Source organism: Elaeis guineensis, chromosome 3 (genome assembly GCF_000442705.2).
Source record: "Elaeis guineensis isolate ETL-2024a chromosome 3, EG11, whole genome shotgun sequence".
Classification (NCBI taxonomy): domain Eukaryota; kingdom Viridiplantae; phylum Streptophyta; class Magnoliopsida; order Arecales; family Arecaceae; genus Elaeis; species Elaeis guineensis.
Window position 1 is genome coordinate 90,925,545 of NC_025995.2, and position 17,880 is coordinate 90,943,424.

General features: G+C 36.3%; 1 protein-coding gene across 1 annotated transcript; it reads right to left on the reverse strand.

Moving 5' to 3' along the window:
• Positions 1-15,426: 15,426 nt before the first annotated feature.
• On the reverse strand, positions 15,427-16,537 carry LOC105042046 (NDR1/HIN1-like protein 6). Its single transcript, XM_010919152.4, is given in 2 exon segments — positions 15,427-15,934; positions 15,937-16,537. Coding segments are annotated over 2 exon segments (756 nt in total). The 5' UTR covers positions 16,454-16,537; the 3' UTR covers positions 15,427-15,695.
• Positions 16,538-17,880: the final 1,343 nt, after the last annotated feature.

Sequence of the window (17,880 nt, forward strand, 5' to 3'; positions counted from 1 at the left end):
ATCAATTCTACATATGGGACTCAATCGATTTGATCAACAATAATTGTATAATCATTAACTTAATTGATCTAATTCTAATCAATATTTGACTCGGTTTGACTAATTAATTAATTAAATTAGACCCATATGATTCAAATCAAAAATCTTAGATGCAATCCTATTACATGACCAAATTTTTAATTTTTTTATGACCAAAATTTTTATGCACAAACACAAATTTCAGATTTTAAAATCAAATTTTAGATCTAAATTTTTTATATAAAAATAAATTTTAAATCATAAAAATAATTTTCAGATTTAACATACAAACATATATCACATATATGCATGTAAAATTCAGATCTAAATAAAATTCAGATCTAAAACATGATATCATATATCTCATATGCTAATTATGGATCATATTGAAAGTAATTTTATGATCTAAATATGTAATCATATATCTCATACATGAATCATGAATCAAGTTATATAAAATTTTAAGTTTATACATGCATCTACATATCATGTGAATATGAACTAGAAACCATTTTAGATCAAAATTCAGACCTATGCATGCTTTGACATATCAATTATATATTCTAAAATTAAATCTAAAATTAAATTTTAGATTCAAAGATTCATCTATACATCTTATGTATCAAAAAAAATCAGATTTTAAAACTTTTTTTAAAATATAAATATCAATTTTCAGCATATGAAACCCGTGGCTCTGATACCACTATTGAGATTCGAGATTTGGGACATGCATGTGTGTTTCAATTTTTTTTTCTAAATACCATAACGAAATATAAGATTAAAATAATTTTAATCTGAATCATGCATACATAAAAACATAAAACCACAAAGATGTAGTTCATGTGTTAAAATTGACATATGCTAAAATTCAGATTGTGATCAAATCGTATATCTGTTTCGCAATCCCTTTCTTCAAATCTGGATCTGAAAGAGAAGAAGTTTTCTTCTAGCTGTACAAGTGTCTGACCTTTATGGGTATCCACTCAGGATCAGTCTAGAACAGTCCTCTTCAAGTTAAATTTTTTTTTAAAAAAATTCAGCCTGTTGAATCTAAATGAAGCCTCGATCGCGATCAACACTTGATCTCTTTCCTTGATCTTCTTCTTCTCTTACTTTTCTTCCCTTGAATTATGCTGCTACCAGCAGAAGGAAACCAGCACAAGGTGGACGCCCAAGTGCCCTTGACGTGGAGGAGAAGTGGGATGCCCAAGGTGTGGGGTGTGTGGGACGCCAAGGGAGAAGAGAGGGAGAGAGGAAGAGAGGGCGTGGGCACTTCTTATAGGGCATGTGGGCAAATTGTTAGATGTATGTCCTAGAAGTCAATATAGCTGACACATTGTAATAAATCTAGGATATAATTTTATACTTAATACATTAATATGATCAATAAAAGAGCAAGTTTATTTTTTATTCAAGTGTGATGTGTCCTTGAATCATTTATGAAATTAGCTTTCGATATATATTCTCAAAGTGTTGAGAATTAGAGATATATATTTAATTTTTAAATACTTTCAATTATAAGATTATCATGAGGATGGTGATCGATCCGGATAGTTCGATGCACAGATCACTTTTTTTGGGATAGATGGATCTTTAGTCTACAATTTAGAGATACTGGATGATGAGTGTGGATAGTTGTTAGATAACAACTAGTACTGAGTATGACCATATGAGAGATCACTTGAATTTTTACTCGATCGTCAGTGATCGTCTCGATGCTATAGTTGTGTGACTGATTTTTTGACCTGAGATGGCACTGTTGCTCGCAGTGAGGCTGTCGGAGTTTGAATGACACATAAACATGGGTCTCAATGAGCCCTTGTAGTAGATATTGACGACAGTTGATCCACTGTAGGAGTAAGATGTGCATCAAGATGGGATCTATCGATCTTGATAGAAAGGAATAGTCCTATAAAATTTGAGAGGCTAAGTCCGAGAATCTATGACCACAGTAGTGTGATTGATGAAAAAAAATTTCTATAGGAATCACATATGAACTTGAGCTGATCGAATCCATCATATGACTGATGTTAAGATTTGACGATTTATCCATGATCTGTCATCTAGTCGGAATTTACGATAGAGAGACTAAATCATATGTTAACTATACCTAGAGGTTCATTTCAGTTCTACTGGATTGTCATTACATACTGCTAGGTGTCACTGGTGGATTGTGAAAGCTCACTAGGATTGTTCTAAATTGATAATCCTTGATGAGTTAGAGTAAACTTATTCTGACCTATTGAAAAGAGTTTCAATGATACTTTGATAGAAATCATTGTATATCTCACTATCAGATAGAATTGAACCCATGGGGTCACTATGAAGTATATAATTTTATAAATATCTTAATCATTATTTTTAATATCTTCATAAGGTACACAAGCATATACCCTTCAACGATGATCCACACAAAAATTGGCTTAAAGAGATGCTCCTTCTGAACCCAATTATCGAATCCGAGTTGATCCTTGCTAGATCGGCTTGGTCGAACCACTTCATGAACCCAACTTGGACCACTTCTTGGCTTCTTGGTAACTTGACTAGACCTCTTAAGACCATCTAGAGTTTTATCCTAAATCTAATTAGGCTTAGATTAGGCTAGAAGGGCTTGCCTTAAGAGAACTAGGGGTGTAAGAGAGAGAGAGAGAGGAGGAGAGGGTTCTTATCTTAAGCAAGACAAGATGAGATGTAAGAATTGAATGATTTTCTCTGGATGCTGCCCCCTATTTATAATTATCGAGAGAGTATGAGAAAAATCCCCTAATGATTTTCAACCATTTAAAGAAAAGGCTTATCACACCAAAAGTCTTATTAGATAAAAACCCTTGGAGATAAAATATCGATCTATTTTTCTCTCGCACGCATGCTCTCACGGAAGGATGCATATGGCATCTTGATTTAAATCAGAAAATCCTCATATTTTGCCATGTGGAAAGAGACTCCTTTCTAATTTAAATCACTAAAAGAAACTCTTTAAAAGGTTTCTTATTTCTCTGTTTAAAATAGAAAACTGCTAGATCACTTTGGAAGACTGCACATGCGTGTCTTCACTTCTTTCCCATTCCACACCATATCAGGCCACCAAATCCTTTAAAACCTATGTCAGGCTGATAAAGGGCTTGATGTAGGGCCACATGGGTCTTAAACCCTAATAAGGACTCTCCACGTTCCTCTACACCAAAATGAAATCATCGAATCAAAATTTCCACGCCAAGTTAGATAAGAGTCCAAACCTCTTAGGACTCTATTTATTTTGACATCTCCTTGGGCCAAGTGGCACCATTTGATGGTTTTGATAAATCTAAATTAATTTATAATTAATTTGATTCATAATCTGAATCAAGTTCGAACCCATATTGATCAAAATAGGAGCAGGATTAGCCAACAAGTACTAGCTTATCAATTAGCCATCCAATTAGGATCCAATGATCCATAAATTGATTCAAATAAAATTTTTGACCCATTTCTTAATGTGTGTGACTCATTAGACTTTATACCTAGCTAACAGTAGGTTCGAATACATATTGACCTGATTTGATGAGACTCCATCTAATCGATTTAGATCAAATATATGTAGATCTGAGTTGTCAAATTAGAATCTTTTCTAATTGACTCATAAATTAATCTTTTTAATTCATAAAAATCTACAAGATATGATTGAGATCTAGCAACGTATCATACCTATTTTGAAGATGTGAAATATTCTGATAGAAATATCAATTATATCCTTCAGTGGTAAGTACCATGCAATTCAATCCTTCGATCATCTTTCATCCCGAATAAGTAATGGGTATGAAAAAATATCAAAATCTAACACTTATTTGAATGAATCTCTATTCATTAAAAATGACTTAACTTTTAAAATATTAATAATTATTTTTTTAATTTTTATCTTGCTTTGATCGAAGACTTTCTTAGTCATTGATTGACGAGATTACTTAGGATGACATCTCCTCTTACTGAAAGTGATCGATTTCTTGTTGACTTACTCACCACCTCCATACATATATTACCATATCCAAAACACCCTACACATATGTTAGAAAGTTATGATAGGAAATAAATCAAAATATAGATCCACATATACAAGGTATTGAGGTAGCCACAAGTCAAAGGACCATATGCACTACTCCCATTAGAGAACCACCTTTTAATATGTAAATGAGACTTCCATAAGATGTAATTCTCATGATGGATCACTTCAATGAACTCATCCTCTTATGAGCACCCACATCTTTATATTAATGTTCCTACACAAGTAATTTATGAGATCAATCATCCTCTCCATCGAGTATACATAGGATGTGTCAGTCTATCTGGTATTATTAAATTCCAACTCAATAATCTTAGGACTAAAAAGATTTTAAATTAAGATTTTAGAATTTTAGATCTCACTGGCATGATTTAATTATCATCCTAAAATTATTGTCCTAACTTATGGGGTTCATCATAATTTTAATCAATGCACAGCATATGATGAAACAAAATGCCTCAATTTTGTTCATATTAAAATATGTCAATTACATGAGTATGAAAGATAAAGCAGATTAATCCCTTTACATATGCCATAAAATTGGCTTGTAGGGTATTAACTCTTTCACCTTAAGTACTTGAGAAGGACTAAGGATTTATTTCTGATCTTTGGAGAAGGATCAGAGCTAATAGTGGGAGGATATATGGATGCTAATGATAGAATATCTACATCAGAGTGTATTCATATGTAATATTGGTTCAGTATGTTGGAAGGATTCTAAATAATTGATCAATAGAAGCTGAGTACACTACAGATGTGTAGGATGTAATCTGGTTCTAATGTTAGTTGCAGAACTGAATATCATATCATTAGATACTATAACACTATATTACAAAGATAATGGTGCCATAGCCCTCGCTAAAGAGCCAAAATTTTATCAGAAGTCCAAGTACATAGAGCAGCGGTACACACGACTACCTCGAGTAAAAATACATAGAGGTATAGAGAGTAGACTCCATATAGAATGTGATTGACCCAATGATTAAGTTACTTAGCCAACCAAAGATCGAAGCCTATCTAGAGTAGATGGGGCTTAGATATATAGCAGATTGACTTTAGTGCAAGTGAGAGATTGTTAGATGTATGCCCAGAAACCAATCTTGACTGACGCATATCATATTTTTAGAATATAATTTTATATTTGATGGATAATTTATTTTCATTCATATTGTATGTGCTTATAAATCATCCAAGGGATTAACAAGATGATGACATATATTCTCAAAAAGTTAAGAATTTGAGGCATGTGTCATTGATAGTTAATTCATAAATTGCTTCCAGTTGTAGGATCATCATGGAGATGGTGATTGATCTGGATAGTTTAGTGCATGGATCGCTTCCCTCGGATAGATGAGTCTCGAGTTTGCAGTGTAGGAACACTGGAGTGAGAGTGCAAGTAGTTGTTAGAGAATAACTGACACTGAGCATGATCAACATGAAAAGTCACATGGATGTCTGCTAACTCGTTAGTGACTTGCTCGATGCTGTAGTTGTGTGAATAGTCCTTTGACCTACGGTGCCACGACTGCTCATAGTGAGATTGCTGGAGTTTAACTACATAAAAATATTACCTCAATAAATCTTTATAGTGGACGTTAGCTATAGGAGCAGGGTGTACATCTAGATAAGATCTATCGATCTTAGTAGAAAAGTCTAGTCCTATGGGATTCAAGAGATTGAGTTCTTAAGTCTATGGCCATAGCAGTGTGATTGATGAAAAAATTTTTATGAGAATCATAGTCGAACTCGAGCTAATTGAACCTATCATATGATCGATATTGAGGTTTGATGATTTATCCATAACCTACTAACTGATCGGGGACACATGATAGAGGGACTGAATCATATGGTAACTGCACCTAAAGGTTCATCACTTTTATTCTATTGAATTGCCACTATATACTGCTAGGTATCATTAATGGATTGTGAGAGCTCACTAAGATTATTCTGGATCGATAATTTTTGTTAAGTGAGAGTGAAATCGTTCCAACCCACTACAAAGAATTTTAATGATACTATGATAGAGATCATGGTATATCTCACTATCAGATAGAATAGAGGTCACATACAATAGAGATTTCTAACTGATCAGATGATTGAGTTATGATTATAAATCGCAATAGGATTTAATTATCAATGTGATTAATGATTAATCCAATATAAAAATTATAATTGAAAGATTCATTAAGTGTTAGTGAATTATAGGAGGATCAATTAGCAATTAAATTATTGTCTGGCTTAATCTAATTGAGCTATGAGATTCAAATCAAATTTAATTTAATTAAATTTAATTTAGATTGATTTGAGTTTGATTAGATCAAGCTTAATAGATTTATGAGATAATCCAATTGCATAAGGAGAATAATTCCTACTTTGACTAGGACTTGATTGAATCAATTTTTTAATTAGATTAGAATTTAATCAAGATTTAATTAAGTTTCTAATTGGACTAAAAATTAACTTAATTTGGTTGCTAACTAATTCTAAATTAGTTAAGATTAAATCAAATTTAAATTAGATTTAAATCAGCAAACAAATGAATCCTAGTTGGACTAGGATTTCTCTTTGGCGCCACCTCTCTTTTTGCACCACCTAAGTCCAATGCCAAATCTGATTTGATGTGTGGTTGGACCAGCCCAAGTAACTCCACACCATCTCTTTTATATCCATTTTTGGTTGAGATCAAATCTGATTTGATCTGATTTTGATTGGATCAAAATAGAACTTCCAGTTTGATTGGGTTTCACCTTAACAAACCTAGCCAAACTCTAACTCCTTGAAACCCTTGGATGCTATCTATAAATTAGGGGTTTATGGATGTGGGAGAGCATCTAAAAACCCACTTGGGGTGTGAAAAATTGGATGTGGATTAGCTTAGGAATGAGCTTTAGAGAGAGGGAAAAAGAGGGAAAGGGTTTCCTTTCTTCTAGTTTTCTTCTTCCTCCTACATCTTGTCTTCTTCCTTTTTGAGAAAGTTTTAGAGATTGAAGGAGATCCTATTCAACCATTAAGGAGGTATTTTCTATAAGGGAGCTAGTATCTTGGAAAGAACATAGAGCCTCCGATCAGATCAGGCCTTATGTGGATATCTGTGGAGGCTGGGCACATGCATGGCTACAATAGAATCTGAAGGCATTTACAGATCCAGATTTGAGAAGAAGTTCTATGATTCAAGTATATGATTCAATCATAAATAAATTTTTAATCTCTGAAATCAGATGCTTTATGTCTTATCTGTCATCATATGAACTAGATCAATAGGTATAAGATTTGATTTACGCATGTGTAGGATTAAAACTATTTTAATCTTGACTTTCACTGTTTAAATTTAAAATTATTTTGAAATCTGTATGCAAATATCTAAAATTCCAATAGGTTCTCCACTGGTTCAGCTGGTTTACTACTGGTTCTTCACTAGTTCACCTCCAAATTTGTCGGTTCACCTCTAGTTCGAATCTAATTGAGTTTAATCTTGTGATTTCTCTACCTATCCTTGAGTCTTGGGCTTCCATTAATTAATAAAGATCGAATTCGAGACGTCAAACCCAACAAATGTCCACCTCGGCTTGACATTCGACCTCCATATGAATTTGAGAGCTTGTAAATGATCTTGTCCTATGTCTTGGGCCAAATACCTGACTGCTCATGGATGGACAGACATAAAAGTTGAGCCAGGTTGCTTAATTTCATCTCCATCATGTGCTGTGACCTGCTCGACTTGAGACCTACTTGGGATAGCCTTTTGTAGTAATAAGAACTTCACTCTTCGACATTGCCTATCATCTTCTTGAGTCTCTCATCTCGTGCCCAATCTATCTGTACCTGGAGCTCTACTTGACACTGAGCTCCCTACTAAAAGATAGTATCCTCCACACTTCTTTCTCTTCAAGACAATTCTACTGACACACACAACCTTCAAAACTCTAGCATTAGCTCCCCATCTACAGCTGCTTGAATCTAGTCTACTCAATGAAATTAGATCACTCCTAAAACTGAGTATGTATCGGACCTCATCTAACTTTCTTACTGCTCCATCATGTTTCTACAAACTAACTATCTCAATATCCTTGATCACACAACTCGATCCATCTGATAAATGAACAGTACACTCACTGCTCTCTAAAGAGTCAAATAGCTCATCTTTATAACAAACATGATGCGAGCAAACTGAATCTAAAATCTATTGAAGGGAAAAAGTAGATAACTCATCATAGACCATATATAAATCATCAGTCTCATCAGTGTAGCTATTATGGACCACCTCTGTAGTAGCCTTCATCCGATCTTTGATCTATAGGTAATCTCTGACTCGATGCCTTAATTCATTACATTGGTAGCATCTGATTTTGCTGGAATCCCTCGACTTGGACCTAGATTGCCCATTATGCGATTCTTTGTGGCTTCATCCTCTGCCACCACCATCTTCAATCACTACCAAAGCCGAAACACTGTCTAAACTCAAGGCTCGATTCTCTCATCTAGGAATCTCATTTTGGAAAAGTATCAAAGTGACATCATCCATCTTGATGGTGCTCTTTTTCATAAAAAGAGTAGTCCCTAAATATTCAAATGAAGGAGAAAGCAATGAAAGCAAGACCAACGCTCTGATCTTTTTCTCAACCTTCTCATAATACTGAAGAGATCAGTGAGGATCTTTTGAAAGTTGCTAAGATGCTCTTATATGCTCTGTCCATCACTCATCCATAGCTGGTAGAATTACTTTTAGAGGAAGAGAGCATCGGTGAGAGTCTTTGCCATGTACATCTCCTCAAGCTTTGATCATATTATCTTCTGAAAAGTCTCACTAAGTATATGGATCACTGCATCATCTGTCAAGTACCAACGGATCATGTTTACTATCTATATCTAGAGCCGCTTCCAATCCTTATCCTCCATAATTGTCAGCTTTTTTTTCATACAAGATAGCATCAATCAACCTTTGGTGGATGAGCACATTTTTTATCCTCACTTGCCATAGAGAAAAATTACTCTTCCCATCAAATTAGTGGATCTCTATCTTGATTGAGTCTATCTTCTCTATCTTCTCCAACCTCGATCAACACCGTCATAACTCGAACAACCTGTCGATACTACTTGTTGGAGAATCTCTCATGAGTGCGGAATACAAATCTCCATCCAAAAATGCAATATTGATGATGATATCAATACCATAAGAGAAAAGATAAAGAAAAAAATATAAAATACAATCAAATAATATAGATTGGCTCAAGGCCTACCTTCATACGACATGCAAACTTTATTATGAGAGAAATCTATAAATACAAGAGGAGATCACAAGCTCTCAACTCTTACACACCAATCTCTCAACAAGAAGCACATATCCCTTATAAAAGAACTCTTAAAACCCTCAAAGTGATACTCTAGCTGCCATAAACTCTACCACCAATTGTAGAGCTCGTCACAAGTTTTTTATAGAGCCCAAGAATATCTAAAATGGATAAGAAACCACCAAGTTAGGTGCATATGAACTGAAACAACTCCCAACCATCTGATCACCATTCTGACGCACAGATATCGTTGATTGTTGTATTAATTTTGCTGGCTTGCACACTAGATCCTCATCTCCATAGTAGTCTTAGCACACTCCAATCACCAACCGTTCGATCGTGCCGATCGGACAGTCTAGAAGCCTTCCGCCACAAATGTTGATCGTGGTCGATTTAGGGTGCTGTAATTGGTCCAACAGTCGGTTCAACACCAATTCGGGCTAGTTTAACCCAATTTAACCAGGTTCAAGGTCAGTTTAGTTAGTTGTCAGCTAGTTCTCCACTGGTTTAGTCGGTTTACTGCTGGTTCTTCATCAATTCACTTCCAAATTGATCGGTTCATCTCTGATTCGAACCCAATTGAGCTCAATCTTATGATTTCTCTATTTATCCTTGAGTCTTTGGCTTCTATTGACCAATCAAGATCAAATTCGAGGTGTCAAACTCAACACAAGGAAGGATGTTCATATCTATTGCTCCAAATAAAGTTTCTACCCTTTAAATCTTGATCTATTAGACCTAGTGTAGAGATGAAGTCCATGAAATAAGCCAAATTATCCTTCACACTCTATGGGTTACCTCTTCTATCTTTTACCATCTTGGTAATATTCAAGTCACCTCCCAAAAGCCAAGGGCCTGGATCGATACTGCGAATATTAACCGGTTATTCCTATGTGCTCTTTCATTTGGTCCATATATAGTAGACATAATTAAACTCTTCTTCAATGCATGATAATGCAATTCAACTATAAGGAAGAATGTTCTTTGGATAGTAGATCTTAGAGAAAAGTGTTGTGAATTCCATCTAATAAAGATCTCTTTTGCTATACTATCAGAGTTCAAGTGAGACCACTCATCAATCATATTACCCACCCATTAATCTGAGAAAGAAAGGTGAAGGGGATATCACTTTTGATTCCTATAGAAAGACAATGTCACATGATGATGAGGTGATTTGGTCCTTAATTGCCCTCTATTTAGTAGCTACACTTGACCTTCTCACATTCCATGAGACAATGATCATGCTAGTATAAGAGGAAATGCAGGGAAGGGATCAAAGATTTTGCACTTATTCCTTCTTCTATATCATTTCAAGCAAGCTGATTCCATCAATCCAACTGGGATATCAAGTCCATGATTCCATTCATGGGTCTAGTATCAATTTATGATGCAATGTCCAAGACCAAGGCCTCCAGAATTAGGTATAAGAAACAAGAAAGCAGTGCTTATGACTTTGGATATAGGGGACAAAGCATCAATTACAACAAGACAATACTAGGCAACAAATCAAACACAAGTTGAACTACATCCATCCACATTAGGAACAAACAAACGGTCGGTGTATCTCTGATATCAAAGGCAATTGCCATAGTCGCCTGATGCAAAGCAATGATAAATAGGTTACCAATCCACATGCCCTTCCACCAAAATAGATATCAAAAATATAACTCCAAAGCCAACCACATGACACTAGAGAATACAAGGACCCAGGCTTAAAAATAAAAATCTATTCACTAAAGCAAAACAAAGAGTTGCAAAAGATTAGCTGGCAATCTTTATGCTACATCCAACTCCACCAAAACCAAGACAACAGACCATGACCAGCCAAGCATCCATTAAAGTAGGAATAGTTCTGACTACTAGATATTAAGAAAAAGATAGGTTCCAAAAATCTAGTCAAACATCAAAATATTTGTTTTCAAAGATCCACCGCACACAATATGTGAAGACTATCTCATGCATCTTTTACTTTACCTCCACAATAGCCTTCTCCTTATCGAGCTCTAAGAGGGTGTTTACAACCTCAATAGCCACGTCTTTCGTAAAAGTGAAGTCACATGCCTTCCCCCATTCAAGCAGAAGCTGATGAGGAATAGAGCTGAATAGCCTAACAAGGTCCAAGCTGTCAACTTCAATGATATCTTTCTTCTTTCATCTTGCTAGGGCAATATCACTATTGCCTCCTTTACTACACCAACTACCTTTGTTCTGAAGGATTTGCATACTCTGAAGGAGGTACTCAAGATCTTTGAAGGTGTAATTTTAAGTTACTTGTGAGGTATCCTGCTGTCCATGCACTTTCTACTCAATGCCTGTTACTGTAGAATAATCAGTTTAAGAATTAGAAACAACCTCTAAGTTAGCATCCTTATTAGCTGCCATCTCATTATTGATTTTTATCTAAATATGATCCTATGTGGCATCAGAGTCAGTTGGTATAGCTTTTGCTTCTTTCACATGGCTTTGGGAGTGGATGTCTAATATGCTTGCAGGTTTAGCAACTCATAAATGTGTCTAAGAGCCATATCCTTATCATATATCAATGAAATATAACCAGTGTAGGAGGGGTGAATATGGGCTTTCATAGTATTAGCAACGATCGAGCTTTCAAAGGATATCAAATCAGTCTATTTGTCAGTCTTCTCGAGCCCCTCATGCCCTGGGAGTGGATTCAAAATTAAACCAGATTGATTGTTTGAATCCGATTCAATCACTTGACTGTTTGAGTCAGTTTGGGAGGCCAATTCTAGCTCTTGGTTGTTCTCTCTATAACTAGTTGGGGTATCATCATTGGAAATGATACTCCCAACAGGACACTGTCTTTGAGTTTATCTCCACATCCGTCTCCATAGCATCCTACCAGAGCTGACGGAGAGGTGGCTTCAGCAGTCTGGAATGCTCTGCTCTCCTTGGATTCTTTCTTGTCTCTGTCTTCCACCTGCAGGCCATTGGAAATATGGGGCTCTTCCATATTTTCGTTAGTTTCTTTGAGATCTTGGACTCTTGCCTCCGTATTTTTATCACGAAACCACAAGATTGGATCTTCTTAATGTATTGGGGTTCTTAAACTTTCATTGTATTGGAGTAAAAGGCCTCTTGATATCCATTCTAATTCCCTATCCTGCCTTGAGGAGATATTGGATGGAAAAGAGGAGACATTGGATGGCATCCTTGATGTTAAATAAAATCCAGTTTGTTGCATCATCCAGTGTTACGAATATGAAATTTGGGATGGCTTCCAAGCTCTTGCAATAATTAAATACTTTATAAGTGGATAAATTCTTACCAACCAAGCACTTGAGTGTCACTCTCTCCAGCAAGCCAAAGCTAGAGATCACCCTTCTAATAGTCACAGAGTCTTAGGCATGTAATGGCTAGCCATGGAGTTGTAAGAGAACTTGGAAGTGCAGATAATAAGGTGCCGTGCCATCTTGGAAGGACCATGGTCGGATGGAGAATTGGAAGAACTGGTCTCTCATGGTCTCTTGCCGGTGAGCATGAAGTAGAGATGAGCACGAGGAGAAAAATACTAGAAAGGTGTCGTACCCCATAATGATGGGATCCCATTCAAACCTAGATGATATCTCTTCAGAGCTTGGGTAACCCGTGATGAACCGGGCAATGGAACATCGCTTCTTATCAAGAATACTTGAAGAACTCCAGCCTTGGACAACTTATTATATCACTGTACATGACCTTCTTTGATGGGGACGAAGGTTGGTAGCCTTTTACGTCATTCCTGGATGAAGATGCTACCAGCCTCATCCATCTTCTTGTTCCTCTGACCTGCCTTGCAAACATGAGAAGAGTGGTCAAAGCCCTTGCAAATAAAGTAGTTCAAACTATTTTGGTAATCTCTTCTCCAATGGCCAGCATCTACACAATGAAAGCACACTCCAAATTTAAACCCCAAACTCTGTATCGGGAGGGTGCGTGGTGCCTTCTTGGGGCATTGGTTGGTAGAGAGGCAAGTTTTATTTTCAGAACTAGAGGAAGAGAGTCCAAAGTTGATGCTGAAGTAATGACTCTTTTCTTGGTGGTTGGGGTCAGTTGAATCATTAAAGAAATCCTTCTAAGATCTCTTCAATACACCTGGTTGACTAGTTGAAAGATTAGGATAGGCCGCTTATCCATCCTGAAGAGATGCAGTACATCCGGTAGGTCCATAGCTCAGAAGTCCTCGCCCTATTCCTCGTGAACCAACATGATGGAGGTAGTTTGGACCATTAGCAGGTTGATTCAAACACTAGTTGATTGTCGGTCTTCTTCCTAGAGGAACCGTGTTCACTTTCATGGCCTTCGAGAGACCAAGGTAGTTACCGCTTGTCTATTCTTGATGTCCTGACTACTGATCACCATTTTATTGCTGATCTTATGGTTGCCACAACTTTATCTCGTACTAATTCCATGGTCACCTCCATCTTAGACATCGGTTTCCAGATCTTGTCCTTTTGATCGCCATTCTTGTTGCTCTAAGTATGGAGAGGTTATTCTCTCAAAATCCTTGTCGAAGGTAATAACTCAACCCAATCTAAACCAGCCTAGACCAACTGGAAGTTATGCTCCTAAATCAGATGGGTAGTTCTTCAAGGGTTTAAAAAATAACATACACTCATTAGTGTAATAGTTGATGTTAAGATCAAACATATATTAGAAACTTTAATTTATTTTCTAATAGTTTAGTATCAAAAATTTTAACTAATAGTCTAATGGTCAATTAGAAATAGGCTGAAGTAAACATGTTGGATCAGATCGATTCAAGTCCTAAACATTGAATTGGCTTATAACCTGGGCTAAAATTCCTCGACAGAGCTTGTGTCTAAATTGGATCAAGTTCCAATCTAAATTGTGCTTATTCGTTTATTGGATCAGGCTTGCATCAAAAGAGACTTGGTGCGGATATTGATTAGGCTCCCATTTAAATAGAACTTGGTTCAAATTTGGACTCAATGCAGATCTAGATCACGCTCAGATTTAAACAGGGTTAGATCTAAGGTGAGATGGAGTATCAGTACCAGGCTAAGAATTTACTAGAAGATATGTCTTATTGACAAACTAACCTTAGAAAAAATTTAAATGGTGTTACACAAATTAGATATTTACTGAATCTACATAATCCACCAAAACCTAGTGCAAAACATATAATTACATATGAAGGTAAATAAATAGATCTATCTAGAACCACAAAGGCAGTTTAATATTTTTAACATGCATACAAATATTTAATATTTTTTTATTGGTAATCTCGAAATTGTGGTTCTGACACCAGTCGGACATTAGGACGCTCTTAACATCATTATAATGTATTGGCACGTATATATTTAACTAAGTATCTAACAAAACATATAATATTAACTCCTGAACAAATGCAGGCACCTCCCCGTCTCTACGGCTCCTGTCCTCTCGGCTTCATCCCGCATCGTTAGACCCTTTTAAGTGGGGTACCTGACGCAGCTAGCTAGAGCATGTGGTTGCCAAGTACCAGGTCAAAATTTTAAAACTTGTTCTCTACTACCTTTTTATCAGAAAAACTTTTTCTCTAATATTTAATATTTGTTGAAATGGAACTTGCTTTTTCTTTTCCTTTTTATTTATTTAATTATTTTTTATTTTTTTAAAGAACGATGAGCACAGTACGTATTGGCTCAACTATCGTAGTCATCTAAGATATTTTCCTAGTCAACTATCAGGATGTATTTTCTCCATTCTTTTCACTAACACTCTGATAGTAATTATACATTTGCAGTGAAATAAAATAAATAACCAGCAAATAATTTTAAAAATATTTTGTTAAAATTAATTAACATATGAAATTGTGCATAGCTATGAAATTGGACGTCATTAGAGCATGTTTGGAAAATCTCTAATTGGATTGGACTAGATTTCTACTGAATTATAGATTATACAATTTATTTAAATAAAATCCACATCGATTGAATCTTTTTTTCAGTCAAAATTTTATGAAAATAAAAAAAATTATGGATTTTTTTTTTTTTTTTTTCATTCTGCAGTCCAAATGGATCTATAGATGAGATTTAGACCACGGATAGGATGGATCTTGAGAAAAAAAATGACTGTATATTCGTTCCAAAAAGACAATAATAGAGATGAAAAAGAAACAATCGTCCACACAAAGGTTCTGGTAACATGCTATTACTATTAAATGCTAAATAAATTGACAAAAAAAAAAATGCAAGCATACACAGCCTCCACTAGCTACTAACAACCACCACCAAAATTAAAATCCCTACATAAAATCCTCCCATAAAATCTAAGAATCATACCAACGATGATAACAAATAAAGGAGTAAAAAAAAAAAAAGACGATCAAATTAGAAAAATAAACCAAAAGCTCACAGCTTCAACCTAAACTTGCAACTGCTAGACCTGATCTGAATCCGGTTATTAGCCGTCAAACTATCCACCACCAGATTGCACCTGACCCTGGACGTCACCTTCCACAGCTTGAGACTCCCCAGCTTCACCCTCACCGGCACGTCCCCCTTGAAGTCCAGCGGCACCATCCCCGTCGTCTGCTGCTGCTGCAGCGCCGCCATCTCCGTGCTCCCCAGCTGCGCCTCCCCCTTCATCACACCGTCAGCACCGTCGTGTTCCGGTGCCCCTGATAAAACTCCGGGAACACCCCCTCACACAGGCTGAAACCCGAGTACCACACGCTCAGGTGCGACCCACCCTCGTAGTATATTCCGATCCCCTTGTTCGGGTTCTCCGCCGTCACCGTCACGTCGAAGCTCGCATGCGCCGTGAGGTTGGTGTCGACGGTGAAGGCGGAGACAGCGAGGCGGTCGACGGAGTATTTCGGCAGCTTGGGATCGAAGATGAGGTAGAGGATGCCGAGGGTGGCGGCGACGAGGATGATAAGGATGATGGTGGTGAGAATGGTGCAGCATACACACTTGCAGCAGCAGCTACGCCGCCTTTTCGGGGGTCTAGAGTGAGAGATCGGGATTGTGCGGCGGTAAGGCGGGTATTGCCCTGCGACGGCGGCCGGGTCGCCCTTGTCGGATCTCGAGAGCTCGGGTGGGACGAGCGGCGCCGCCTGCGATGGGGCCTCGACGTCGACCGGGTGGATTTTCTGGTGCTCGGCCATGGCTGCGCTTTGGTTTTTCTAAATTGTAACGGGTCTTGTTTGAAGTAGTCTTCTTTGTGTTGATTTATATGGATGGGTGATTTTTCTCTTTCTTGGATGTATACGTTGAATGCAGGTGCGTGGTGGGTTCCCATGCCTTGACTTCAAATGTTTCATTGTTCTCAAGTTTGAAAACTTTATGGTTTCTATTCATTGGGTTGCTTGTCCTAAAGAAATAGGAGCGGGAGGGGGCTGGTGGAGTTTCTACCCTCTCTTTACCTAATTGTTTGTCCAGAAGGGGCGGCTAATTTAATTAACGTGTACGCGTTAGTAACGCAAGGTTCTCATATCCGTCTATGACGTGTACATTATATAACATAGAAATGCTTTTAAGGCAGCTTTGGATGCCCCCTAGATAAGTTGTTCTATGAATAAATAAGTCTCCAAAAGAGTTTTCTGATGCAATAACTCAAAGAGCAGCCACCTGCGGCTGCTAGCATGAACTGCAAGATTAATTTGTTCTTTTCCATTTGGCTTCCTCGGGCTATCGTTTTCCAACAAAAGCTCATTTGAAGGGACTAGTTACAATTATTAGAGGAAAATACAGAATAAATTAGTGACAGAGAAAGAAGGGACACTTTGGTTAGGTGGCAGATTGACTTTGTTAAACGTCATCTTTTCTACCTTACCTACCTATTATATGTAAGTGTTCAAACCACCTCCATATAGAAAAAAGTTGGCGGATGGTATCAAGCTTTTCCTTAAGAACAGCATTTGTTAGGACTGAAATCGGATCGGATACCAATATATCTATATTTATATTTATTTTATCTAATAAATATAAATACAGATATAGATATTATTTAAATATAAAAATTATATTCATATTTATTTTAAATACAATTTGGATACCGAAAGTATGAATGTAATTGCGGATATAAGTTGGATGATTAAATTTTATTACTACAAAATCAAAAATATTACTAAATAGATGATAAAATAAGTTAATAATATATTTATATAGTTGTATATTTTTTTAAAAAAATTAATAAATATTATATAAAATTATATAGAGTTACAAGTAGATTCGGATATTCGAATATGGATCGGATAGTTGTCTATCTATATCCATATCTATTTTTCTTTGACAGATATGGATATGGATATTAGTTGAATCGATTTCAAATTTTTGTCCATATCTAGATTGATTCAGATATCAAAATTGATCCAGATGAATATTATATATCCATACTACTTTCACCCCTAGCATTAGTGGAATATACTTCTTGGTGAATTAGAAGTCTATTTGCAAATACAAGTGCGAAAAAGGGCTTAGAGCGAAGAATTTGGTTGATTTGAGTACATCTTTATTCGTTAAATGGGTTGAGAAGTACTTGCTGCATGAAAATGGTCTCTGGAAACAAAATTTTCAGGCTTTGGTATTACAC